The following is a 27,447-nucleotide window of genomic DNA, read 5'->3' on the forward strand; positions in this document are numbered from 1 at the left end:
CAAGGAACCAGTGAAAACTTGTGGGACATGATGTTAACAGAGTATTCTGGAATCATTTGTCCAAGATTCCCTTCTTATTGGTCCTGCTTGGATGCTCTGTGCTTGTCTTATCATAATCTGGTCTCTGGTGGATATGCCAACATTCCTCTTTCCTCTTACTTGTTTATAAGTATTTAAAGGCTCTTAAATACTTGTTTGTGTGTTTTTTTTTTTTTTTTTTTGGAGGAAGATTAGCCCTCAGCTAACTACTGCCAGTCCTCCTCTTTTTGCTGAGGAAGCCTGGCTCTGAGCTAACATCCGTGCCCATCTTCCTCTAGTTTATACATGGGACGCCTACCACAGCATGGCTGCCAAGCAGTGCCATGTCCGCACCCGGGATCCGAACCAGCGAACCCCGGGCCTCCGAGAAGCGGAACGTGCAAACTTAACCGCTGCGCCACCGGGCCGGCCCCTTAAAGATTTTATTTTTTCCTTTTTCTCCCCAAAGCCCCCCAGTACATAGTTGTATATTCTTCGTTGTGGATCCTTCTAGTTGTGGCATGTGGGACGCTGCCTCAGCGTGGTCTGATGAGCAGTGCCATGTCCACGCCCAGGATTCGAACTAACGAAACACTGGGCCGCCTGCAGTGGAGCGCGCGAACTTAACCACTCGGCCACGGGGCCAGCCCCATACTTGTTTGTGTTTTGCATCATCTGGATAAATGTGTTTGTGCTGTTTATTTTGTTATTTCTTGGTTTACAAGTAAACAAAAATTATCTCAGCTTATTTAAGGAAGAAAATAATGTTTTGGAAAATTAGAATCTAGAAAGCTGCGAAGAGCTTCACTCCTGTACTTACAATTTTGAAAAGCTGGATAATCAAAATCATAACTTTTCTTGAATCCTTCAGAGACCAGAAATGTCAGGGCAACCAATTAACTCAGAATCTAGGGAAAGACAGACTCCTCTAAAGACACAGGGATTGCAAATCCTTCTGACTTGGGAGAGATACCAGGTGCTATACAAACCAGTAAGAATAATTTAGCTAAAATTGTTAACAAATTACTAAAGGCTAACATGAGTATAAAGAACCCCTGAGAGTCTCAGACACAGGAAACTCACTTATTTCTCTAGGCTTATTCCATAGACCTCACCAGGGGCTCCTGAAAGACTGGAGTCAAAGACACAGACCAGAGAAATCCTTTCCTGTGGTGTAAGCCAGAGGAAACTACTCCATGAGAAAGGCAGGATGTCCCCACCAGATCTTTCTTCCGTATCTCCCGCACAACAAAAAGCCTGAACCTCGTGGGAGAAGGGCAGAAATCCCTGTTGCCTTCAGGGCACAGGTGAAGAGGCATCTGGGGCTGGGAGAAGAGGAAAAGGAGAAAAGGGAAAAGGACACTAAAAGTCCTATTGTAGACTATTGGAGGTCCATACTGCTGAGAGAAAGGCAGGAACTCTTAAAGGCCCAGTCTCACTAAAAACAGAAGCACCTGCCTAAGAATGAGACTGAACCCAGAACTAAGATAACACCGCTCCTCCCTCTAGCAAGCACCAAGTCACAAGAGCTGACACTGCCGAAAGAAGAATAAGATAATTCCACTCCAGGCACAGTACAAAGGACAGACCAAAACCTGAGAGGGAAACAGACATTAAGATAAAAACCCTGGGAAACAGCCCCACCATACAAATAAAGTAATGCTGGAGGAATCTGAAGACTGTTGAAACAATGACAAAACACAAACCCAGTTAACTCCTGACTAGATTAATTCAAATCCCCACACTCAATGCTTAGCAAAAGAAAAGGCATGCCCACTTCCAAGACCCCCCTCAAAAATACTATTTACCTCAGTGTCTCTTATTCTATATAAAATGACAATATTTTGAACAAAAATTATTAAACACACACAAAAACAAGGAGAGTGGAGCCCACAGGCACCTAAGAGTGTCTGCACTTGCCCTGTAAGTCGCTGTGCCCAAGGGAGAGTGACATTAGCAAATTAAAACAAAGAAATAACAACAACAACAAAACAGCAAGGACAACAAAAAAAAAACAGGGAAAAGTTGGCAAACAGGAGGTTAGATCCTCAAGAAATCACACATAGAGGAAATTATATTTTATAAACTTAAAAATATAAAAAGAAATAATACCATAAAAGTAAAAGACCTTTTAAAAAAATACCAGGTAGATTTTTTAAAAGCAAATTAAGCCTCCAGAAGTAAAAACTCTAATCACTGTAATTAAAAATTCAATGGATGGATTAAGCAACAAATAGAGAAAGCAATTTAAAAATATTTCTAAATTGGGAGATCTGAAGGATTTCTTATAATATAATACAAAGCTGAAGAGCTGTTGAGTATGAAAAAAGAAGAGATATTAAAACTAAAATGAAATCCAATATAAGCCCAATAGGAATTTCATTAGGAGACAAAAGACATAATGAGAAGAAGAAATATTTGAAAAAATAATGGCTGAGAATTTTCCAGAATTAATGAAAACCATAAATCTTTAGATTCAGGAAAGACAAAAGTTCCAAGGAAAATTAATGAGTTTGAAAAAGAATCTTCATTTTTCAGTGAAAAAAGTAACTCAAAGATATGGGTAACATAATATAAATCAACAATTCAAAGTTCACTTTTTTTAGATTTCAGTTATTTCTCAAGCAATAATTTCATCAATGTCTGATGAAGGGGAGCAAAATTTGCCACCAGAAATTGTGTCTCTTTAACATGAAGATTATTTTTAAGAAACAAGACTCATAAAATTTTTCTTGTTACTTCACCCTTAACTGCCTAAAAGAATTTTGATAAATGGCCTATAACAGGAACAGAGCTGTCACCAGAGATATCTACAAAGAATATGGGTTAAGTGTGGTGAGGGAGACAGCAGGGCCCAGATCAGAGCGCTCTCCACATCCCATTGTTTCTGCGTGGCAAATGTTTGTTTTGTCAAAAAAGTCACTACAACTTAAACAGTAGATATTTTTTTGGGCAATTAGAATTGTAATTCGGGAGACACAGATTCAGGCAGAAACCCCAAAATGTGTTCCGAGGAAGACAAAAGAGGCAAGGTTTATAAAGGCAAAAAGAGATAAATTATATAAGTAATTTTGAAAAATTTGTGCTTGGTGCTGGCAACAACTGTTACTTCTTGGCTATACATGATTGCAAGCTAAGGCCATCCCTAAGACAAAAAATTCTCATCTGTAAGAGTAAGCATATTTCTTTTAAGGAGGTCAAGATGACAACAGTGAGGCACAGTTCATAAGTTTCATTTCATCTGGGTAGAGACACGACATGTATGCATAAGCCCCATATCCTTAATGGCCTCCTTGCTCCATTTTAGAAACCTTGGCTATGTTACTCTATTTTATTGCTGTCCACAGTTTACCACACATTTGCTTTTCCATCTTCATGTGAATTGCCTTCCTTCCTTTAGAAGTCCCAAACAGCTACCCCTAACATCCTCTCTGGTCTTTAGCTGAATACAGTGTTTAAGGAGATGGCTTTGGCCCTTTTGGTGAGTTACTCAGTTTTCCTGGGTCTCTTCCATGTACACATGTTACTAAACTGATTTTCTCCTGTTATTCGTCTCATGTCAATTTAATTCCTAGAACAGCTAGAAGAAACTAGAAGGGTAGAGGAAAACTTCTTTCTCCCCTACACAACTAAATACCAAGGACTATGCTAAACACTAAGATTCGAAGGAGTAGAAAGAAGCTCAAACTCTACAGAACCAAGCATGTAAACCAAGCATAAATGTATCTTGTGGTAATTATGAGAGGAAGCAGAGGGATTGAATGAGCTCATTAAATCCATTGTATCTGTATTTCTACTGCTTATGGCCTTACTCACTTGGAGCACCAGAATACTGGCTGCAAGAATCAGGTAGGACTGAGGCAGTGAGAATATATATCCAAGAGAATATTCCAAGTGGTTTTTAATCAGAAATTTATGAAGATATCAAAAAGGATTGAAATTGAACCTACATATTGAGAACCACATATGCCACATTGTATGTTAAATAAAAATGTCTCCTGACTCCTCAATAAAAAAGCTGATGAGAATTCTTGGACAATCAGAGAACATTCTCTTGGCCAGACTGCTTAATAGTTCTCACTTGTTCTAGCAATCACTAGATAATAAGGAGAAATTAATATACCTGGTAGGTGCCTCTTGGACCAGTTACAATGGCCAGTCCTATTTCTTTTTGCTTGTTTATCTCGTCAGGAATTTATTATCAGAGAAAGTAGGTAAAGACATTCCTTGCTATGCATGTACTCAAAGATATCCTTAAAAGCATCCTCTACAAAAACTATTTTAAGAAGATTTTGATTTTCCCTGATGTATTCTAAAAATGCTGCCTAAATCTTTATTATCCTGCAATGCCTGTTATATCCTTGCTTACTTTGCTACCTTGCTTAATGACTAATCATCTACAAGCAGACATTGCCAACACAGGATGCATTAGTTTGCTAGGGTTGCCATAAAAAAGTACCACAAATGGGGTGACTCAAGCAACAAAAATTTATTTCTCACAGTTCTAGAGGCCAGAAGTCCAAGAACAAGGTGTCAGCAGATTTGGTTTCTCCTGCGGCCTCTGTCTTTGGCTTGTAGATGGTCATCTTCTCGCTGTGTCCTTACAACATCTTTCCTCTGTGCACGTGCACCTCTGGTGTCTCTTTGTGTGTCCAAATTTCCTCTTCTTGGAAGGATACCATTTAGATTGCATTGGGGACCACCCTAAAAGCCTCATTATAATTGAATTGTCTCTTTAAAGGCTCCATCTCCAAATACACTCACCTTCTGAGATACTGGGGGTTAGAGCTTCAACATATGAATTTTAGGGAGAAACAATTCAACTCATAACACTAGATATTTTCAATTTTCAAAATCTTCTTCACTTCTTTCACTTTTCAAAAGCTTCTTGATTTTCAAATGTGTTGTTTTTAACAGAGATGTCTCATTGCTCTCTAGACAGAGGAGACTGTTGCTATGGCTTATGAAAGTAGTCTTTAACATCCAAAAAGTCTGTAATTCTGCATTGTTTTCCTATTAATAATTGGTGCCCTAGTGTTTATATTTAAATTAATATCTCTCTTCTCTAAAATGTACAAATAAATTGAATTTTTCTTTATTAAGCCCAAAGAGAAATATTTTATTTTTCCTCTTGTTTCACAAGATATACTTGAAGAAGAAGAAGAAAGTAGGAAGAGTTACTCCAGTGGTTATCAACATTTATTAAATCTAAAGTAATTAGCATTACTTTATTATATTGCATTGGCACAAGGATAGACTTATAAAAGAAAAGACTAGAATAAGGAGTTCAGAAACAGATCTGTGGATGGACACCTAAATTACAGCATAATTGGTACTGCTTATTAGTGTTATTAGTCAATTGACTAACATTGAAAAAATAAAATTATAACCTAATTTCACACCACACACAAAAATTGAGTCCAAGTATACTGTAGATCTAAGTGTAAAATGTAAAATAGTTAAGCTTCTCAAAGTTAAAATAGTGCAGTGGCTTTCAGAGTGCGATCCTCAGACCCGCAGAATTGACATCATCTGGAAGCTGTAAGAAATGCAAATTCTTGGACCTCTTCCCTGAGCTAAAGAACTAGACACTCTGGAGGTATGTCCCAGCAATCTGTGCTTTAAACTCCTTCCAGATGACTCTGATGCCCACTCAACTTTGAGAACCTTGAGAACTTTGAGATTAAGGAGAGTATCTCATGACTTGGAGTAGGAGTAAATAATTTACAGGAGGTGATCACAATAGCCAAAGAAAAATATCAACAAACTGTATCCCACTAAAGTGAGAAGATTTTCATCCTAATACAACTTTAAGATAGTGAAAAGTAAACCAAAGAATGGGAGAAAATATTCACAATACATACATCCAACAAAGAACTAGTATTTAGAAAATATAAAGAAATTCAAATCAATAAGAAAGACACTGACCTTCTTCCCTGCCACACACACATAAATAACTAAGAACTGAACTAACAATTAACAAAGAGTGTATCTAAATGGCTAATAGATGTATGAAAATGTAAGTACCAGAGTCAACAGGGAAATATGAACTAAAATAGCAGCTGCATACACTATACCCCCACCAGAATGGCTAAAATCAGAAGGGTTAATAATATCAAATATGGGTGAGGATGTGGAGAAATGGAAGGTAGATTGGTATAAGTACAATGAAAACCAGTTTGCTGGTATCTATTAAATGTAAAAAACATGTATAACCTATGACCCAGTATATCCATTGCCATGTGTATTCCCAAGAGAAATGAGTGATTACGTCCACAAAAGGCATGTACAAAAGTGTTCAAAGCAGTATTATTCAAAATAGTTAACATCTGGGGCCGGCCTGGTGGCGCTGCGGTTAAGTGCGCACGTTCCGCTTCTTGGAGGCCCAGGGTTCCCCGGTTTGGATCCTGGGTGCGGACATGGCACCGCTTGGCACGCCATGCTGTGGTAGGCGTCCCACATATAAAAAGCAGAGGAAGATGGGCATGGATGTTAGCTCAGGACCAGTCTTCCTCAGCAAAAAGAGGAGGATTGGCAGTAGTTAGCTCAGGGCTAATCTTCCTAAAAGAAAAAGTAGTTAACATCTGGGAACAATTCAAATGTGCGTCCATAGTAGAAGGGATAAATTATGCTATATTCACAAAGTGGAATGCTACACAGAAGTGAAAACAACGAACTAATGCTACGTATCCCAACGTGGATAATTCTCACAGAAATAAAGTTGAGTGAAAGAAGATAGACACAAAATAGGACTTACTATGTGACTCTAGTAAGATAAATTTTAAAAACAGAATCAAAAGTAATCTGTGGTGATCAAGATCAGAGTAGTTGTTGTCTTTAAGAAGATGTTGACTGAGAAGTGGAGCCATGAGGGAGAATTCTGAGTGCTGAAAGTATTCTTGTCAGGGTGGTGAGTTATGCCTATGTTCCTTCCAGAAAGCAGACTCTAAAACAGGAATGAACAGAAAGTCAAAGTAAACTATACTGATGTGGGGAGATTTATAGATAAGACTTTATTTGGGGACATGATACCTGGTATGAGGAATGGGCCCTGGAAAGAGCAAAACAGGAAAGGAGAGAAAGCCAATACAATGGTGCGTTATCAGAGTGGTCACCACTATGGAAAACCTGGATCTGATCCCATTGGAACCCTCTGAGGAATCATGCAGATCATGCCTCAGTATTGTCCACTGAGGGATCACATATGCATGACTCTTGGCCCCTAATAGTCAAGGATTGTTGCAAGGAGTGTCAATTCTCCTAATCTTGTAGTTTTGAGCAGCCACAGTGATGACCAGCTTCTCACAGCTGTCCCAACCACATCCTAAGAAAAGCCTTCATGTAAAAATGCAAAAGATAAGCAGCGCAGCAGAAGTTAGGATCTGTCGCCAGTTCCTTAGCAATGAATCAGGGGGAAAAGTTGGCTGAGAAGATGTGAGGCAGGACACGAGACGTGTCTGACTGTAAGGTTTTTTTTTAAAGATCAGCCCTGAGCTAGCATCTGTCGCCAATTTTTTTTCTTCTTCTCCCCAAAGCCCCCCAGTATATAGTTGTATATTCTAGTTGTAGGACTTTCTAGTTCTGCTATGTAGGACTCCATCTCTGCATGGCTGATGAGCCGTGCTCAGGGTCCGCACCCAGGATTGGAACTGGCAAAACCCTGAGTGGCCAAAGCAGCACGCACAAACTTAACCACTCGGCCACAGCGCTGGCCCCTGTCAGGTTTTTATGAGCAAACAAACACAAAAATATATACACAAAATCAATCACATTCTTTTCATAGGAAACTTGAATATCCCACAGTCTGTTCAGGAACTGTTTGACTCCCAGTGACCTCTAGTGGTGAAATGTAGGTATTCACAACCATCAAGTTACAGCTCTTCCTCTGAAAACGCTGTACCGCTGAGTTTCACTGCATTCTGAATGAAAAGCCCAGTGCCTGATGCTGACAGCCACCTGCACTAACAGCTGTTCATCTGTTGGGATCCTTATCTTAACCCACCACTTTAAGAAGAGCAGGCAAGCTCCACTTGGTGCCTTGTAAGTAAACTTCATTGATGTGGGGAGCTTTGTAGTAAGACTTTGCTGTATGTGGAGGATTTTGTCTGACTCTGGGCTACTTCCCCCATATATTTTCTCATACTTAAAGTCAGCCTTAAATGAGATCTCTCTGTTGCATTTGTAACCTAAAAATCCAAATTTCTCCAGCTTTTGGGAGTCACTCTACTTAAATCTCCAAATTAAAATATCTGTTAGGAAGTATGCCAAGTAAATTCTAAGTCAATTTAATTCCGTTATTCTAAAACCACATTAAATAATCTCTCTTTCTCCCAATTTTATTTATATCTTATTAAAAGCATATTCTTTGAGATCAAGTCTTTTCCATATGAAAAAATTGTACATCGTAAAAGCTAATCGGCAAACCAAATGTTCAATTTTACCTGTAAAGGTTTTACTTTTGGGAGTTCTCTTTTGTAGCCATTATTTCTACCAAAGTGAAATTTTCCCAGATTGAATTGTAGAGACATAAATGTTACTATATGCAGTTTTATCCACTATAAATTTTATTTTTGTTGGTTTTGCTACTATTCCTATTTATGTAAAAATTTAAATTAAGCAGAAATAGTTTGACTCATTGATGCAATTTAATAAGATGTTTCATGATTTTCGTTTGTCCTGGATTGATTTATTATATTGCTAACTTGGTGTTTCCCCAAACTTTGTAAACTGTCTACTAACTAGGCAGGGTCTGGACTGAGGAAAGAGCACAGAGGAGGAACGATTGTTCTGTTATGGAGACTATCATGCCACCTACAGATAAAGATAGTTAGGCTTCTTGTTTTACAGTATTTGGCTTTAATTTCTTCCTTTTGCCTTATTAATTCTTATGTATTAACCTTATTCTTAATTAATTAGGTTGGAGCCTCCAGTACAATGCTGAATACAAATGGTGAGCACAGATATCCTTGCCTACTCCCAATCTTACAAGAAAAGCCTATAATGTCACCATTTAGCACAATGTTAGCTGTAAATTTTTGTTGATGCCCTTTATCAAACTCAGAAAATTTCCCTTTTATTCCTACTTTACTGGAAGCTTTTGTCATGAAGAAGTGTTGAATGTTTCAAATGTTTTATTTGTATCTGTGGAGATAATAGTATGATTATTCTCTTATATTCTCTTAATGTAGTGAATTATGCTTGATTTTCAAACATTAAGCCAGTCTTCCTTATCTGGAATAAACCTGACATGGTCATTGTATAATCATCTTTTTATGCACTTTTATATTTTATTCAATTTTGTTAAAGATTTTTTGTGTGTAAGTTTGTAAGAATTGTTGGTGTATAATTTTCTTGTAATTTCTTTGTAAGTTTTTAGTGTTAGGGATATGCTGGCCTTGTAAAGTAAATTAGGAACTTTTGCCTTCTCTTCTATTTTCTGAATGATTTTATGGAAGATTGGCTGTTCTTCTTTAAATGTTGGTTGAATTTAACAAGCCTTCTGAGCCAGGAGTTTTCTTTGTGAGAGGGTTTTTAATGAAAAATTATTTTAATATTTCTGATTATACTTCACCTTATTTTTGATATTTCACATTTATTATAGCAATTGACTAGTTAATATCATATTAATTATTACTAATATGGAACTGTTCAGATGTCTTCTTTCTTCTTATCTCAGTTACAGGAAACTGTTTCTCAAGAAACTTTTTGTTTCTAATCTACATTTTTTAATGTATTGGCATAAAGTTTTTCATACTACTTCTACCTTATCCCTTCAATAGTAGGATATCTAGTAAAATCTTTTCTTTTATTCTTAATACTGATAATTTGGTTTTTTAAAATTATTTTATGGAGATCATATTGGCTTTTAACATTGTATAAATTTCATGTGTACATGATTGTGCTTTAGCTTACGTATAGGCTGCATCATGTTCACCACCAATATTCTCGTTTTTATCTGTCACTATAAATGTGCACCCTCACCTTTTTCAACCTACACCCATCCCCTTTGGCTCTGGTAACCACTAATCTGTTCTTCTTATCTATGTGTTTTTGTTTGTTGATCTTCCACATATGAGTGAAATTATAAAGTATTTGTCTTTCTCTGACTTGTTTTGCTTAGCATAGTACCCTCAAGGTCCATCCATATGGTCGCAAATGGTACAATTTTGTCTTTATTTACGACTCAGTAGTATTCCATTGTATATATATATACCATGTCGTCTCTATCCATTCATCAATTGATGGGCACTTGGGTTGTTTTCAAGTCTTGGCTATTGTGCATACTGCTGCAATGAACATAGGTGTGCATATATCTTTTTGAATTAGTGATTTAATGTTCTTTGGATAAATACCCAGTAGGGGAATAACTGGATCCTAGAGTAATTCTATTTTTTGAGAAATCTCCATAATGTTTTCCATAATGGCTGTGCCAGTTTACCTTCCTGCTCCCCAGTGTATGAAGGTTCCCTTTTCTCCACATCCACTCCAACACTTGTTATATCTCATCTTTTTAATACTAGCCATTCTGATGAGTATGAGGTGATATCTCATTATAGCTTTGATTTTCATTTCCCTAATATTTAGTGATGTTGAACATCCTTTCATGAACCTGTTGGACATCTGTATATCTCCTTTGGAAAAATGTCTGTTCAGATCCTCTGCCCATTTTTCACAGGGTTGGCCATTTTTCTGTTGTTGAGTTGTATTAGTTCTTTATATATTTTTTAAATTAACCCCTGTCAGATATGTGATTTTCAAATATTTTCTCCTAGTTGGTGGGTTGTCTTTTCATCTTGTTGATGTTTTCCTTTGCTGTTCAGAAGCTTCTTAGTCTGATGTAGTCCCATTTGTTTATTTTTTTCTTTTCTTTCCCTTACCTGAGTAGAGATCATAGTCAAAAAGATACCACTAAGACCAATGTCAAAGAATGTACTGTCTATATTTTCCTCTAGGATTTGTCACCATCGAGCATGACATTGGCTGTAGGTTTGTCGTGTAAGGCCAAATTGCTCTGGCTAAAGCCTCCAGTACTATATTGAATAAGAGTGGTTGGAGTGGGCATTCTTGTCTTGTTCCTGTTCTCAGTGGAACAGCTTTCACTTTTTCACCATTGAATATGATGTTGGCCATGTGTTTGTCATATATGGCTTTTATTATGTTGAGGTACTTCCCTTCTATACCCATTTTATTGAGAGTTTTTATTATAAATGGATATTGAATCTTCTCACATGCTTTCTCTGTGTCTATTGAGAACATCATGTGATTTTTATTCTTCATTTAATGTGGTGTATCTCATTGATTGATTTGCAGATATTGAACCATCCTTGCATACCAGAATAAATCCCACTTTATTGTGGTGTATTATCCTTTTAATGTGTTGCTGTATTTGATTTGCTAGTGTTTCATTGAGGACTTTTGCATCTATTTTCATCAGCCATATTGACTTTTAATTTACTTTTTTTATGTTGTCCTTACCTGGTTTTGGTATCAGGGTAATATTGGCCTTGTAAAATGAGTTGGGAATCACCCTGCTCTCTTCAATTTTTCAGAAGATTTTGGGAAGTATAGGTATTAAGTCCTCTTTGAATCTCTGGTAGAATTTATCACAGAAGCCATCGGGTCCTGAACTCTGGTTTTTGGGAGGTTTTTCATTAATGTTTCAATGCCTTTACTTGTGATTGGTCTATTGAGATTTTCTATTTCTTCTTGATTTACTTTTAGGATGCTGTATATTTCTAAGAATTTATCCACTTCTACGTTATCCAATTTTTTGACATATAGCTTTTCATAGTATTCTCTTAAAATCTTCTCTATGTCTGTGTTGTCCATAGTATTCTCTCCTCTTCCATTTCTCATTTTATTTATTTCAGTCTTCCTTCTTTTTTTTGTGGTGAGTCTGGCTAACAGTTTGTTAATTTTGTTTATCTTTTCAATGAATCAGCTTTTAGTTTCATTGATCCTTTCTATTGTTCTTTTAATTTCTATTTCATTTATTTCTGCTCTGATTTTTATTATTTCCTTCCTTCTACTGATTTGGGGCTTCATTTGTTCTTCTGTTGTCTATTTCCTTTAAGTGTATTGTTAGATTGTTTATTTGAGATTGTTTTTGGTTTTTGAATAGGCCTGTATTGCCATAAAACTTCCCTCTTAGTACTGCTTTTGCTGCATCCCATAGGTTTTGGTATGTTGTGTTTTTTTGATTTTCTCCTTAAAGAAGAACATTTACTTTCTCAGCACCTGTGGGGCTGGAGTTGGAGACAACACTGATTGGCAAACAGAGAGCTTTCCTAATTCCTTTTCTTCTATTTCTATAAAATCCCTGCTTGGAAAAGAGACATACAGATCAATGGAACAGAAGTGAAAGACCAGAAATAAACCAACATATCTATGGACAGCTAATATTTGACAAAGCAGCCAAGAACTCAGAGTAGAGGTAGGAAACTCTCTTCAATAAATGGTGCTGGGAAAACTGGACAGTCACATGAACAAGAAGGAGATTAGACCAGTATCTTACACCGTACAAAAAATTAACTTAAAGTGGATTAAAGACTTGAATGTAAGACCTGAAACCATAAAACTCCTAGAAGAAAACACAGGTAGTACAGTTTAGCATTGGTCTTAGCAGTATCTTTTCTTTTAGTGAGGAAGATTGGCCCTGATTGGCCTGTTGCCAATCTTCCTCTTTTTCAATTTCCTCCCTAAAGCCCCAGTATATAGCTGTACATCCTAGTTGTATGTCCTTCTAGTTCTTCTATGTGAGATCCTCCACAACCTGGTTTGATGAACATTCTGTAAGACTGCACCCAAGATCTGAACTGACAAACCCTGGGCCACTGAAGTGGAGCATGAGAAATTAACCACTATACCACTGGGCCAGCACTTAGCAGTATCTTTTTAAATATGTCTCCTCAGGCAAGGAAATCAAAGCAAAAATAATAAAATAGAACTACATCAAACTAAAGAGCTTCTACACAGCAAAGGAAACCATTAACAAAATTAAAAGACAACACACTAATTGAGAGAAAGTATTTGCAAATCATACACCAGATAAGGGGTTAATATCTAAAATATATAAAGAGCTCATAGAATTCAACAGCAACAAAACAAACAAACCAATTATAAAATGGGCAGAGGATTTGAATAGACATGTTTCCAAAGAAGATATACAGGTGTCCAACAGGCACATGAAAAGATATTCAACATCACTAATTATTAGGGAAATGCAAATCAAACCACAATAAGATATCACCTCAGACCAGTAAGATGGCTATAATTAACTAGACTACAAATAACAACTGTTGGAGAGGCTATGGAGAAAAGGGAACCCTCACACACTGATGGTGGGAGTGCAAACTGGTATAGCCACTATGGAAAACAGAGTGAAGGTTTCTCAAAAAGTGAAAATAGAAATACCGTCAGATCCAGCTGTTCCACTACTAAGTGTTTATCCAGAGATCATAGAATCCTTAATTCAAAAATAGATATGCACCCCTATGTTCATTGCAGCATTATTCACAATAGCCAAGACTTAGAAACAATCTAAGTGCCCATCGATGGATGATTGGATAGAGAAGATGCAGTATATATATATATACAATGGAATACCACTCAGCCATAAAAAAGACAAACTCGTCCCATTTGCAACAACATGGATGGATGTTAGTGCATTACGGTAAGTGAAATAAGTCAGATGGAGAAAGCCAAACACCAGACAATTTCATTCTTGGGGAAGGTTTTAAAAACAACCATAACAAACAAACACAAAGACTCAGAGAATAGATTGGTAGTTCCAGAGGGGAAGGGGGGAGATTGAAAGGGGTAAAAGGGCACATGTGTATGGTGACGGATGACAGTTAGATTTTGGGTGGTGAACACTATGTAGTCTACACAGAAATTAAAATATAATGATGTATACCTGAAATTTACATAATATCATAAACCAACATTAGCTTGATAAAAATTTTCTTTAAAACATCAATAATGATTCTAGTTTTATATTTATTTATATTTTCAAATCACTCCAAAGTTTAGTCGAGAGCTAAAAGTAATAGTATTATTCTCGTATGATATTTTTTAATTACTTAAACATAGATTTGCACTATATCTTATACTACCAAAATTTTTAAAAGAATGTTCACAGATCAAAGAATATAGAATGTCATAGAATCTTTTCAAGGATTTTCAAATGTTGTTGATTGCATTTTTCATGTGTGGTGGCACTGTCTTATGGCTGGCTCTTCAAATCATTTTTGTCTGTATTCAGCTTTTGTAACTTGTCTGTGAATGATTTATATAATTCTTTTACAGTCATTTCAGATACTGGGAAAATTCTTAAACACACAAAAAGATGTTTCATGTGGAAAGATATAAACTTGGAAATAAATAAATTTAGTAATTATTTTACCTGGCTTAACTCTGAGGTTATATCAAATCTTAAAGGAAAATATTTAACATTTCTTACTTTATTTAAAATTATTTGATTCATCTCATCTACCATGATCTTAATTCCTTAGTTTTGTATTCACTTCCGTAAGCAATGTTTTATATTATTTGTTGTTAATGCGAGTCTTCTGCATAAATGTTCTGCCATAATTTGGCATAATTTGCTATAGTACTTACCAAATGAAAAGAATACTAATACCTTTTCTTGGATGGTGCTCTGAATGCTTGACTTTGTTCTGCCAAAAAGTGAATCACCCATATTGTATGTTCATTCACAGCATGTCAATATTTTCTAATAGTCCCACTGCTTCATCCTTATATAATTTAATCATATTTCATTTTTAAATACTTACTATGTGTTCAAGTATTATTAAGGAGTTTTCGTTTCCTTTTGCTACTAATATATAATAACCATGTTAATTATTTAATCATTCTCATTCATCAGATCGTTTTTTTCATTCCTAAAGAATTTCAGTACAAATTAAATCATAATACATTTGAGGTTTTTTTTTTTTTTAAAGATTTTATTTTTTCCTTTTTCTCCCCAACACCCCCCGGTACATAGTTGTATATTCTTCGTTGTGGGTTCTTCTAGTTGTAGCATGTGGGACGCTGCCTCAGCGTGGTTTGATGAGCAGTGCCATGTCCGCGCCCAGGATTCGAACCAACGAAACACTGGGCCACCTGCAGCGGAGCGCGTGAACTTAACCACTCGGCCACGGGGCCAGCCCCTACATTTGAGTTTTTTTAAAGGAAACAAGAATCTAGTTATTTTTCACCAACTGAAAAATTTTGTGTGTAATAGATGTTTCAAAACCTCTTATCTTTACTTGAACTCTTTGCTGAAATATAACGAACATTCAAGAAAGTGCACAATCATAATTATAAAGATCATTGAGTTATCACAAAGAAAATACGTTGGTGTTCAATTCATTAAGGAAGTAGAATTCCTTATTCCACTCCCTAAATTACTCCTCTCATCTCTAAATGAAGCCTCTCTGCTAACTTCCAACATCATAATTACTTTTACCCCTCCTTTGGCATAGTTTACCTTCTTCCTAAAGAATGCCTTTCAGCATTACCTTGTATGATGACAAATTATTCCACTTTTTTTCTCAAAAAGCAGTATTTGTCTTCAGTTGTGATGGGTATTTTAATGAACGTAGAATTCTAGATCTTCACTTTTATTGTCTTAGCTTGCTGAAAGCAACATTACATTAATTTCCGGCTTCTATTGTGTTTTTTGTTTTTGTGTTTTGTTCTGAGGAAGCTTTCCCATGAGCTGACATCTGTACCAATCTTCTTCTGTTTTGTCTGTGGGTCACCTCCACAGCATGGCTGGAAAGTAGTATTGCAGGGTCAAGATGCCATCATTAGATGAGATACTGCTGAAACTCTCCAGAATTACTTCACCACAACAATGCAGGGGGATTTCCACCTCTCCCACATCCCTGCAGATGCAGGGCTTCTGCAGCTTTCAGATTTTGCCAATTTGGTGGTGTAAAAAGATAGCTTGTCTTAATTTGCATTTCTCTAATTACCAATGAGTTTGAGTAGAACTTTAATTTTAACAAAAGATATTATATGTATGCTTCGTTTATTAATGCATCTATTCAGTATTCTTTTATTTTCTTTTGTTTGTTTTCGCGGAAGATTAACCATGAGCTAACATCTGCCACCAATCCTCCCCTTTTTTCTGAGAAAGACTGGCCCTGAGCTAACATCCGTGCCCAAGTTCTCCACTTTATATGTGAGATGCCTACCACAGAAGGGCTTGACAAGTGGTGCCATGTCTGCACCTGGGATCTGAACCAGTGAACCCTGGGCCGCCAAAGTGGAACGTGCAAACTTAACCACTGCACCACCAGGCTGGCCCTATTCAGTACTCTTTTAAACATTGTCATTTATTAAACGTTTATATGTTTTAAAAAATCATGTATTTTATTTTTATTTTTAAAATTTCAATCACTTCTGTCAAATCTTCACCCATTAGCTTTGTTCAGTGTATACTTTATTGAAGAGAAAGCCACAATTTTATAAAGTAAACTGAGCAAGTTTTTTTTAAAGATTGCCCCCTGGGGGCCAGCCTGGTGGCACAGCAGTTAAGTTCACCTGTTCCACTTTGGCAGCCCAGGATTCGCCAGTTTGGATCCTGGAGCGTACATGGCATGGCTTTGCAAGCCATGCTGTGGCAGGTGTCCCACATATAAAGTAGAGGAAGATGGGCATGGATGTTAGCTCATGTCCAGTCTACCTCAGCAAAAAGAGGAGGATTGGCAGATGTTAGCTCAGGGCTAATCTTCCTCAAAAAAATAAATAAATAAATAAGGATTGGCATCTGGGCTAACACATGTTGCCAATCTTTTTTTCCTATTCTTGTTTTTTTCTTCTTTTTCTCCCCAAAGTCTCCCAGTACATAGTGGTATATTCCGGTTGTAGGTCCCTCTGGTTGTGCTATGTGGGACACCACCTCACCATGGTCTGATGAGTGGTGTCATGTCTGCGCCTGGGAACCAAACTGGTGAAACCCTGGGCTGACAAAGTGCAGTGTGCTAACTTAACCAGTTGGCCATGGGGGTGGCCCCAAGAAGCTTTGTTGTTAATTTAATTTAATTTAATTTTTTTTGCAAAAAACATCATTTTTTGTAGTTTGTGGTTCAGAAGCAACAAGATGCAAAATAGCAGAAGTATCTGTGCTGTTCCCAACCCTGACCTGGACATGCCCACTGCTATCCTCCGAGGGATGGAGAACTCAGGGCCCCTGCCCAGCAGGAACTGGCTTAGTTATAGACCCCTAAAAAGGGCCAACTCCTCAATGTTCAAGGTCAGGAGCAAGCGATACCAGCATCCTCAGGGGCCCTTGTTTAACTAGAACTGTGTTTGTGTATGGAGAGTGGGGGCAACGACCCACCATAGGCCATTTCTCCCCAAGGCTCTAGAGTTTCCAAATTAGGAATTGAGTTTGAGAAATAATTCCCCACTAATAGGTCATAAAGATATTCTGCTATATCATATGCTATAAACTTTGTGGTATTATCTTTTGCATTCAAGACTTTATTTCAATGTGAATAAGCCTTTGCTTGTCTCTTTCAAAATTGATTTAGATATTAGTAGCCATTTATTCTTCCATGTAATAAAAAATAAGTTTATTGAGTGCTTCTGAAATCTAATTGGAATTTTAATTAGGAATTTACTGAAGTTATAGAATGATTTTAAAAGAATTACAAGTTTTTATAATAATTACTCCTTCTGTAAAATTCCAATTATCAGAAATGCTCTTATGATCTTCAATAGTTTTTAGAATTTCTCTGTAGAAGTCTTGTATATTCTTTCTTTAGCTAATATATAGCTATTTTATGCATTTTATTGCTATTATAAATGGTATCTTATTTTCCTTTTTTTGGTTGTATAAAAAAGGACTATTGATTTTTTAATATTTGATTCGTGTCTTGATGTCTTACTAAATTTTCATTGTAGCTTTAAAGGTTCCTTTTTATTCTATTAGTTTTCTGGGTAGAGATCATATCATCTAAAAGAAGAACTATTCCCTTGAAATCCTTACAGTTTTATTTACATGTTAAATTTATAACTAGATAAGTTATGAGCTCTTTTATTATTCCCAGTATTTTATTTTTTATTTTCTTGTATACAATCATATAAGCTGAAAATAATGATTTTTTTCCCCTTATTTCTATTTTCATACCTCCTTATGTTTCTTGCCTTACTAGGTTAACTAGAACTTTCACCACTACTGAGTAGTGATGACTATAATAAACAGACATCTTGTTCTTGATTTTCCCTGGATGCTTTAAAGCTTCAAAATTAAATATATCTCACGTAGATTGTTTGTAGCTACATTTGACCATGCAGTGGGAGTTTCTTTCTATTCTGAGTTCGTAATATTTTATCAAAATGGACATTTAAATACATCAAATTCTTTTTCTATAACTCTGGAGATGATTATATATATGTCTTTTTTAATCTGTTGAAAGAAGTGATTCTATTAAGAGAGTTTTAATGGTAAACAATCCTTGCATTCTATAGATAAATACAACTTCATTTGGTGCTTGTTTTTGTTTGTAAATATTTTATTGGGGTCTATATACAAAATTTCTGAGTAAATATACATAAATGAGATTAGCTTATAATTACTATTTTAATATTCGTTTTGTTTTTTTCTGGAGGAATTCTTGCTGACTTCGTTGTCATGAAAATTTTGCCTCCTAACATTAATTGGGATGGTTTTCCATCTTTTTCTCTACTTAGAACCCTGTGCATGAAATATGATTATCTGCTGCTCCACGTAGTCTGTACCTAGAACCTTGTGCAACTGGCAACAACTTTGACTACTTGTTCATTTTCTTAACAATTATTCATATATTCTGGTTTTCTCCCTCTTCTAGCATTTTGTAAATAAAATTTACTCTATAACAAATGTATTGATATAAATTATATATAGCATTTTCTTATTTTAATCTGTACATTACTTATTTGTAATATGTCTACTTTTCTAATATTTATTACTTTTTTAATCTTTTAAGAGAAGTTTGTATTTTTATTTTCTCAAAAAGCCAGCTGTTAGTTTTGTCAGTCATCTTTATCAATTTTTCTTTTGCTTTTTAACTTTTACTGCTTTTAAATTAATTTTCTGCTTTCTAAATTCTTATTGATTTTTGCTCTTTTTCGAGCTTCCTCAATTAAAATGCTCATTTATATGTTTTCAGTCTGTCTTATTTACAAATAAATGCATTTAAAGCTATAAATTTCCCTATACATGTCACTTTAGAATCATCTATGAGCCAGAAAAAGAGATGTGCTCACCTATGTAAAAACAATGCAAAAACTAATACGTAGTGACCACTGTTTAAAAATCTCAGAATAATTAAAATTAAACAAAACCACAAAACACCAATCTATGAGCGCAGATATGCACTTAGTTCACAGTCCATGTCCGCTTCCCATTTTAAATACTGAGGTACTGAATTTACAAATTACCGCAGAAAATTGAGCAAAGCATAAAGAAATCATTTCTGAAACTTATAGACCACATCAATTATCAAATTCACCATGTCGTTTTTAACTATGGCATCTGGACCAGTCTCTCTCCTGGACTTTTCATAAGTTTCTAACAAACCCTGACGAGGAATCAAAGTGCTGGTTCTGCTGCTGGGTGGGTGAGTGACTTTGGAAAGGCTCCCTGCTCTTCATTGTTTTCTTTAGTTAAGTGGAGGCAAAAATATTTACTCTCAGGGTTTGCATAAAGATGAAAAGACAATGTATTACAAGCATTTAATAAAACAATAACGTCATCAAATTCACCAATTACTGTTTCTAGCCCCCCAACTAGCATCACACAGAAAATGTTTCAAAGCAAAAATTGCTAATACTAATTTTCATGATACATGATATAGACTGTTTTTTCCTTTATTCTTGTTAAAATTCCCCCTAATCTCTTACTTCTGCCTGTGATGAAGTAATAGGTAAAATCCAAGACAGCGTAAGAATTTAATAACATGAGAACATGAATAAGAAAAAAGCAGAAGAGGAAGAAATCAATTTTAAAAAACAGAGGAAAAGGAAGAGGGAAGTTAGAGAAATGTTGCAAGTAAGAGTAAAATTTAGCCAAGAGTTCCCTGAGGTTCACATACACCAGAGAGGATGCTTTCAGTCACAAATGAGAGAATATCCAACTTCTTGGGCTGAAAAAATAAAGGGAATTTATTGACTGACGTAACTGAGAATCGAGAGTCATTCAGGCATTAGCGAAGTTCAATCTAGATCCTTTCACGTGCTGTCTAATGACTTTTTTTTAACATTTTGTTGTTTTCAGAATTACTGACTTATAAATGATAAATGAAAGTTGTATATATTTAAAGTGTACAACTTGATGTTTTGATGTACATATATGTTGTAAAATAATCACAACAAACAAGCCAATTAACATACCCATCGCCTCACATACTCACCATGTTCTTTGGTTTTCTTCTTCTCTTTTATGGTAAGAACACTTAAGATCTACCCTCTTAGAAAATTTCAAGTACAAAATTTCTCTGTCTTCTTGCCTGTATAATTTCATCCTCAGGCTTGCTTCTCTGATGCTAAAGAAATGGCTTTAGTTGTTTCAATCTTTATCCTCATAGCATAAAATCCAAGACTAGAGACAACATCACTTTCCCCTACATTCAGACACAAGAAGCACGCTTCCTATAGACTGTGCCACCTTAGAGCGGGTGCCTGGCCCTGAACACCCCAAGCAAGGATAAGTGGGATCTATGTCATGATTTCACTGAAATTATTGATTACCTGTTCATCCTTTAGCCTATCACATCTTTAAGGATGCTTTCTCATGATTGCCTTAGGCTGATCAGAGTCCAGGACCGCAGAGGACGATGGAGTCAACCAACCAAAAATCACATGGCTGCTGTATTAGGGTGAAAAGGTAAATTGGAGCCTAGAGAAGCAACCAACTGGTGTAACCCAGGTAGGAAGACTGCAGCGGTCCCACTGCTTGCTCTCTCCCATCCCATAGTTTTCACCTTTCCCTCTCACCTATCTCAATTTTATTTTCCCAAATTTCCAAATGTGCGGCTGCTGCCACCTGCACTGGTTCCCTCTGGATGTTCTACTTGCCTTAGGCATCCTCGTTCAGCCCCCTAGACAAATTAGAGTTAAGTCCATTTCCCTTAGTGCAATCCAAATAAATTGTCATGCTAAGAAAGAAACAACAAACAGTGAAAACAGTAAACTGTAGAATCAAATTAAGAAGGCAAAATTTTCACACTTGGAAGATAGTGACGAGCTTTCTCCTCCACTGCTTGATACCTAACAAGTCTCTGCTACATAGCAAGTGCTTAAGAATTAGTTGTTGAAATAATTAGTGAATCCTAAAGTAATTGAAGTTTACCAATATGTATGTTGACTCATACTGCTGTTTGGAGTCATTATTCAGAAAGAGTCGATCTTCATTATTCATAAATTCTGTATTTGCTAATTTGCCTGCCTGCTGAAATTTATTTGTAACCCCCAAATAATTACTCACAACAGTTTCACAGTCATTCATGGACACCTGCAGAGTGAAGCAAAATTTGTCACCCTCCTCATGCGTTTCTAGCTGAGACCCAATAAGGTACCTCTATGCCTCCTTTTTTCAGTTCTCACACTGTAAACAAGTGTCCTTTTCACAGCTCTTTAGTGCCACATTTTCTGCACGTTTCTGCTCATGGTTGTTGGTTTTCTGGTTCAAAGGGCCCTGAAGCATAGTGCTAAAGTTCTGTCTAGTGTTCCTAAGCATGAGAAAGCTGTGATATGGCTTATGGAGAAAATGCACACATAGATTAAGCTTTATTCTAGGATGAGTTGCAGTGTTATGGCCATGAGTTCAGTGTTAATGAGTCAACAATGCAGTAACTCCAGAAAAAGGTAGAGGACATTCGCTGATCTGTACGTGGAGCCACTTCAGAGTGTTAAAGAAATGTCAATAACGCTTTCATGAAGCTATGGAAAGTTGGAAAAGGAGCTAGATCTGTGGATTCAAGAGATGATGACTGCTTTTTGTTTGTTATTAAAAACTTAGTGGACAGCACGACTGTGTCACTGAGGGCCCAAGAAATTTACTATCACATTACCGAGGGTGGGGAAAATGTTAAACAATGTTTGGCTGGTGTTTTATTATAAAGGCATACTGCATATATAAATATTATAAACATATTATTTGGAAGTGTATATATTAAATAAGGTGACTTTACAGAGAAATACACTTAAAACAATGCTATGTATTCGTCAGTTGATACTAATGTGCTGATCAGAGGCTCACAGGAACCTAACCTTGTATTTCCCATAGAAGTGATGGCTCAATATTCACTAACTCAGTGTTCCCAGTGACTTTAACACAACAGACATGAATAGGGAGGATGTACTGTATATTCTCTCTTTGCCTTGATCTAATGTCAATCTTGAGCATCAACATTCCTGTTCTCATTTTGACATCTTCTATTCTCTTCACTGACACCTTACAATACCTATATCAGTGCTTCTCAAATTTTTTTTTTTTTAAAGATTGGCGCCTGGGCTAACAACTGTTGCCAATCTTTTTATTTTTTTTCTGCTTTTTCTACCCAAACCGCCCCCCTGTACACAGTTGTGTATCTTAGTTGCACGTCCTTCTAGTTGTGGGATGTGGACCGCCACCTCAAAGTGGCCTGACGAGGGGTGCCATGTCCATGCCCAGGATCCGAACCCTGGGCCGCCGTGGCGGAAAGTGAGAACTTAACCACTCGGCCATGGAGCCGGCCCCAGTGCTTCTCAAATTTTAATGCACTTATGAATTCTCTGCTGATTTTGATAAATGCAAATTATGATTCAGTAAGTCTGACACCTAGGATTCCATATTTCTAGCAAGTTCCAAGGTGATAACTCTGCTGTGTGTCCCTCAACCACACTGAATAGCAAGGGCCTACCTTCTGCCTTCCTCATCTTGTTTAGAATACCTGGAGCAATAGTTTCACTCCGATAGGTCTCTACAGTTCAATAATAAGAATGGTCAGAGGCAACATTGTGCTTCTCCTCAGGGGCTCAGAGAAGTCACTAAGGAACTAGGAAAGTGTGAGTTTCTTGGCCAAGTGAGAAGACTTTTAACAAGAGGAGCATCAAATGTCTCAACTACAAACACTCAAGAAGGAAAAGAACAAGAAAAGACAATAAATTTGGCATAAATTCAACACAGATTTTTATTGTGAACATGTTACATAAGGTAAGACACTTGACCAAGGATACAAATACTAAAAAGATGTGGACTTTGTCCTCTGAAAGCTTAAACTTATAATGGGAAAAGGGATCCAAACAGCGGCAATCAAGGGCAGGAAGCAAGAAGTGGATTTGGCAAAGTACAGTTCAAATGTGCTGGGAGTTCAGACAAGGCAGAGACTGCTTCCACTTGTAAATCAGGGTAGGCCCTCTGGAGGAAGTGACATCTCAAAAGGACCTGATGACTATTAATATTTGAATATGTGGGGGTTGCTAGGAACTCATTCTATTCAGAGTTAAATTTTGACTTCTAAAGTCCTGGAACCCAGGTCAGAACAACAAATCCTGAAAAATCACATTTAGCTTATGTTGAAAACTGATCATCAAGCAGAAATAAACAACAAAAAATATTGGACAAGAAGAGTTGAGTGGATGTCATCTTCATGTTTGGTTTAGATAAATCCTGAGCCCCTGTACTGCTGGGATCTCATTGTGAAGGGAGAGGAGTTCTTGGAGTTGCACAGGGTTTCCTGACAAGAATAGAGACAGAGATGGAGATCACTCTACATGAGGTGGAGGTGAGAAGTGAGGGGTAAGAAGGAAGGGAGGAAGAGAGCCGAGGAGAGAGAAAACAAACAGGATGGTAAGACAAGTGGGGAATGGGGCAAAAACTGGGAAGGATGGATACAAAGAACTCACCGGCGTTTCCTAAGCCAAAATGCCAGACCTGTCAGAAGGACCAGGGACACTATCACTCCCGCGAAGATCAAGCCCATGGAGCTGTCATTTTCTGTGGATTTGGTTGAACACTGGGTGTTATTTCAAATCCACCAAACTCTATTGTATTCCCCTAGTATTCCTTTGTTCATTTGAGTGTCTATCTCATCAATCTCCTCTCTTCCTATTTCTTCTCTCATCCCTCTTCTGAGATCAATCCTTCATCTAACCCTCAATATCCCGTTACATCTGCACATACCTCCTTTTCCACTTTTCTATTTCTTGGGTAACTTACTTTTATTTCTTTTGGGTCTGAAGTCCCTAGAATCCCAAATTTTCCATCTGGCCCTGCTACGCTTCTGGAGGACCACCTACTCCCTTTCCCAGCTTGGGCCCCAGTTCTTCCTTACCCCAGGAGAGGATGATGTCCTGGCCTCCTAGACTGCTGTGTCTCACGTGACAAGACAGGCCAGCTGCCTCAATGGCTTCCACATCCAAGGACTTCCGAAGATACCATGTCCCATCTGCATTGGGCAAGATGTCACTTCGCTGAGTGCCAGGATGCTCCTGCTCGCCCTGCATCCACATCACCCAAATAGGCTTCGGATGGAAGCCAGAGACATGACAAACAAGCGTCAGATGGCCAGGACCGGAACTGGGGCCTGTGGACAGCCAGGCCTCTGGCTTTACTGCAGAGGAGAAGAAAGATATTGAGATGAGGACTCTAACATAGATTTAGTGGTTCATATCTATTATCAGTTTACATATACACATCTTCCCCACATCTAGGAATCTGTCACCCATTATTCCCTCTCCCTCTTGGTTCCTTCATAGGCAAGGGTTGATGGAAAGGTGTGATTTTAGAATAGAGAAGAGTTAGAGGAAGGGTGCAGGACTGACCTTGTTGCTGGAGATCTGCCTTCCCCGCATCAAGAATTCCCAGGAGGAGACGTGGGCAGGTGTCACTGAGGAACCTGTCTGCTATTTCTAGGCCGACTTGATTCAAATTGAATAGTCTACAGGCATCCTGAGCCCTACTTCCACCCTGTGGAGATGGCAACCATGAAGTGTTCTGGAAGCTTATGAAATCTGATCCTTGATAAGCAACCCGTATGAAGCCTACTGAAGTTTCCCCAAAGCGCAGCTCATAACCTGCTGTTGTCTGTACCTCAAAGGGATCTGGGGAAGAAGTGTTGGCAATTAATGGAAAGAGGAAGTAAAAAAATGAAATGAATGGAAGCAAAAGATGATAGAATGAGAAGGGAGAAGTTTAGGAGATTTGAGGGAATTGAGCAAAGTTTGGTTTCGGAAGAGGTTTAGAAAAAGAGGAATTGGTGGTAGTTGGAGACAGAGGAAGAGACAGATGACACCAAGAAGGGGGAAAGTTGTTTACAGAAAGCAACATGAATAGTGTGAGCAAGAGAATAAGGTAGGACTCAGTGTGAAAGAGTTGGGATTATAATAATCTAGGGCGAATGGAATGCAATAGGTTACAATGAATGTATCAGCGGAAATTGCTGAAGGGATGGAATGGGGGAGAAAATCACACCTAAGGAGTCAATCAAAGATTGAGGAAGCTGAGGGTTTCTGGTTGGAGTCCAGAGAAGGGGCTGATCACAGGAGACTACTAATGGAAGATAATAAGGCACAAACCTGCAGTCAATGAGAGGAGAGTTTGTAAGCAGCAGAAAACTTGAAGCTTTTGAAAAATCAGGGTCTGCGTTATACCTCTTTCCCCAAAGTGTATAATAGCAGTTTAATGATCAGGAGAGGTAAGGTTCAGAAGTGAGAGGAAGCTGTCTCAGAGAAATAGGAAACTCAATGAGACACATACACACACACCTCCCACTCATATCCCCACATCCCACGGAAGGAACTGAACTCACATTCAAGCTGCCATTGACTGGCACGGTTCTGAAATGCCCGAATTAATTGAATGGAGAACGTAGAGCATAACTTTTCTTGTTCTATCCATTCCTCATTGCTGAAGTTGCCCTTGGACCATGGCCACAGGAAAACGTAATTGCCTGAGTTGCTGTCCCACTTATGAGTCTGCAACTCATCCACCCAAATTGAGCCCAGAGTTTGTACCCAGGAACGGCTGTAAAAGGTATGGATCCGGATGATTTCGAAGGAGATCGGCTCCTGGAAGCCTGTGGCAAAAGAACAGATAAAATGAGGACAAAAACAGATATTGAGAGGGAGGCAGAAAGGAGAAAGAAGGGTACTAGAGAGGGGAAACTTAGAATCGGAAGGAAAGGGGAGCCATAGTTATCTTACCAGATGCTTGCCTGCCCCAGAGCCCCATGCTTTAAATTCAACCCTCAGAGGGGCACAGGGATTTGGTCAGGGATAGTCAGAATGGAATGAGGCTGACATTCTCACCCTCCAGATATATACTTGGGAAAACCCTCCACACACACACACACGCACACAGACCCTCTTGCACCCAACTTGGCAAATGCCAGACTTCTTACCATCTTTATTGTCACAACCTGGGAGGAGAATCACTAGCAATGAAAGCTGCAGAAACCGCATTTCATCTGTAGATGTTCTTTCCTTCTCTCAGAAAAGTTGGTCTTTGATTTCTGTTCTAAACAAACCTACTCCACAATGCCTCTATTCTGACTTCCTTCTCCAACCAACAGAAAAGCCTCTCATTAATCACTGTCTACTCCTTCCTTAAACCCTGGACTGTCTTCTCAGAACCTCATTTCCCCTCCAGTTCTGTGGACTGCCTGTTCAGACTCATTTCACCCCCAGTTCTTACTCATGTCTCTGGCTCCTAGTTTCTCTCTTTGCTCTAGTTTCCAATTTTTTCATCTTCCGCTAGTTCATTTCCTGTGGAACAACTCTTGTGTGGCATTGGAAAGTCACTTTACTTCTAGACCTTTTTTTTTCTCTCTCATCCAATAAAAGCATGAAACTAAATGGCTTCACAGGACCCTACCTAATCTTCTCATGACCCTACCTAATCTTCTCATTTCCCTACTCTTTTCAGTCACTCTGTCCTTCTCTAGATCTTATGAATATTCCCCAAATATTCTCTTCCCCTGTCTCACCTCCACCCCAACTCACTCATTTCTCTGAGTCTCACTGATTGCCGTATTTTCTTTTTCAGAATCCCTATGATTGCCCTGTGTAACAATATAAATTACCACCAATTCTCCATTACTCTTAGGGAAGAACCAGTATCCATCACAGAGACCACAGGAACACTAAAACACATAAAGAAAAAGCCTGTTTGACTTGAGTGATGTATATTCACTCACGAGTCACTTAGCATGTGCTTAGATCCAAGCATCTTGCTACTCTCATGAATATCCCGTTGTTGACAATGTGATCACTTTATTCAAGGAACTGTTAGTCTACTTGAGAAGAAAAATACTTAAATGAAGATATATAAATCTTTTTTTCAAGATATATAAATCTTAGTGTGCTGAGTTTTATTATACTCTAGAGACTCTCTAGACAAAAACAACATGCTTAAAACAATATCTTCTAAAATGATGACCCTTAACTGAAGTT

At 37.6% G+C, this 27,447-nt stretch overlaps 1 protein-coding gene and 1 long non-coding RNA gene across 3 annotated transcripts; one reads left to right on the plus strand and one right to left on the minus strand.

The window, feature by feature from the left end:
* The first annotated feature begins 7,922 nt into the window (after positions 1 to 7,922).
* Positions 7,923 to 20,947, plus strand: LOC103560988 (uncharacterized). Its single transcript, XR_547339.2, has 3 exons — positions 7,923 to 8,058; positions 8,935 to 8,968; positions 20,820 to 20,947. It is a non-coding gene; the product is annotated as an uncharacterized lncRNA (long non-coding RNA).
* Positions 20,948 to 23,161: 2,214 nt separating this feature from the next.
* LOC103560986 (T-cell surface glycoprotein CD1a-like) lies at positions 23,162 to 26,909 on the minus strand. Of its 2 annotated transcripts, none has more exons than XM_008535368.2 (6): positions 26,397 to 26,909; positions 25,806 to 26,072; positions 24,820 to 25,098; positions 24,330 to 24,608; positions 23,902 to 23,992; positions 23,162 to 23,732 (listed from the first exon to the last, which is right to left on the minus strand). In XM_008535368.2, the coding sequence occupies exons 1-6, from the start codon at positions 26,455 to 26,457 to the stop codon at positions 23,690 to 23,692; spliced, it is 1,020 nt and encodes a 339-aa protein (XP_008533590.2). In that variant the 5' UTR covers positions 26,458 to 26,909; the 3' UTR covers positions 23,162 to 23,689. The 2 variants fall into 2 exon arrangements, with proteins under 2 accessions (XP_008533590.2, XP_070464587.1); XM_070608486.1 differs by having other exon boundaries at positions 24,330 to 24,443; positions 26,397 to 26,769.
* Between the last annotated feature and the right edge of the window lie 538 nt (positions 26,910 to 27,447).

This window comes from Equus przewalskii, unplaced genomic scaffold (genome assembly GCF_037783145.1).
Source record: "Equus przewalskii isolate Varuska unplaced genomic scaffold, EquPr2 ChrUn-7, whole genome shotgun sequence".
Classification (NCBI taxonomy): Eukaryota; Metazoa; Chordata; class Mammalia; order Perissodactyla; family Equidae; genus Equus; species Equus przewalskii.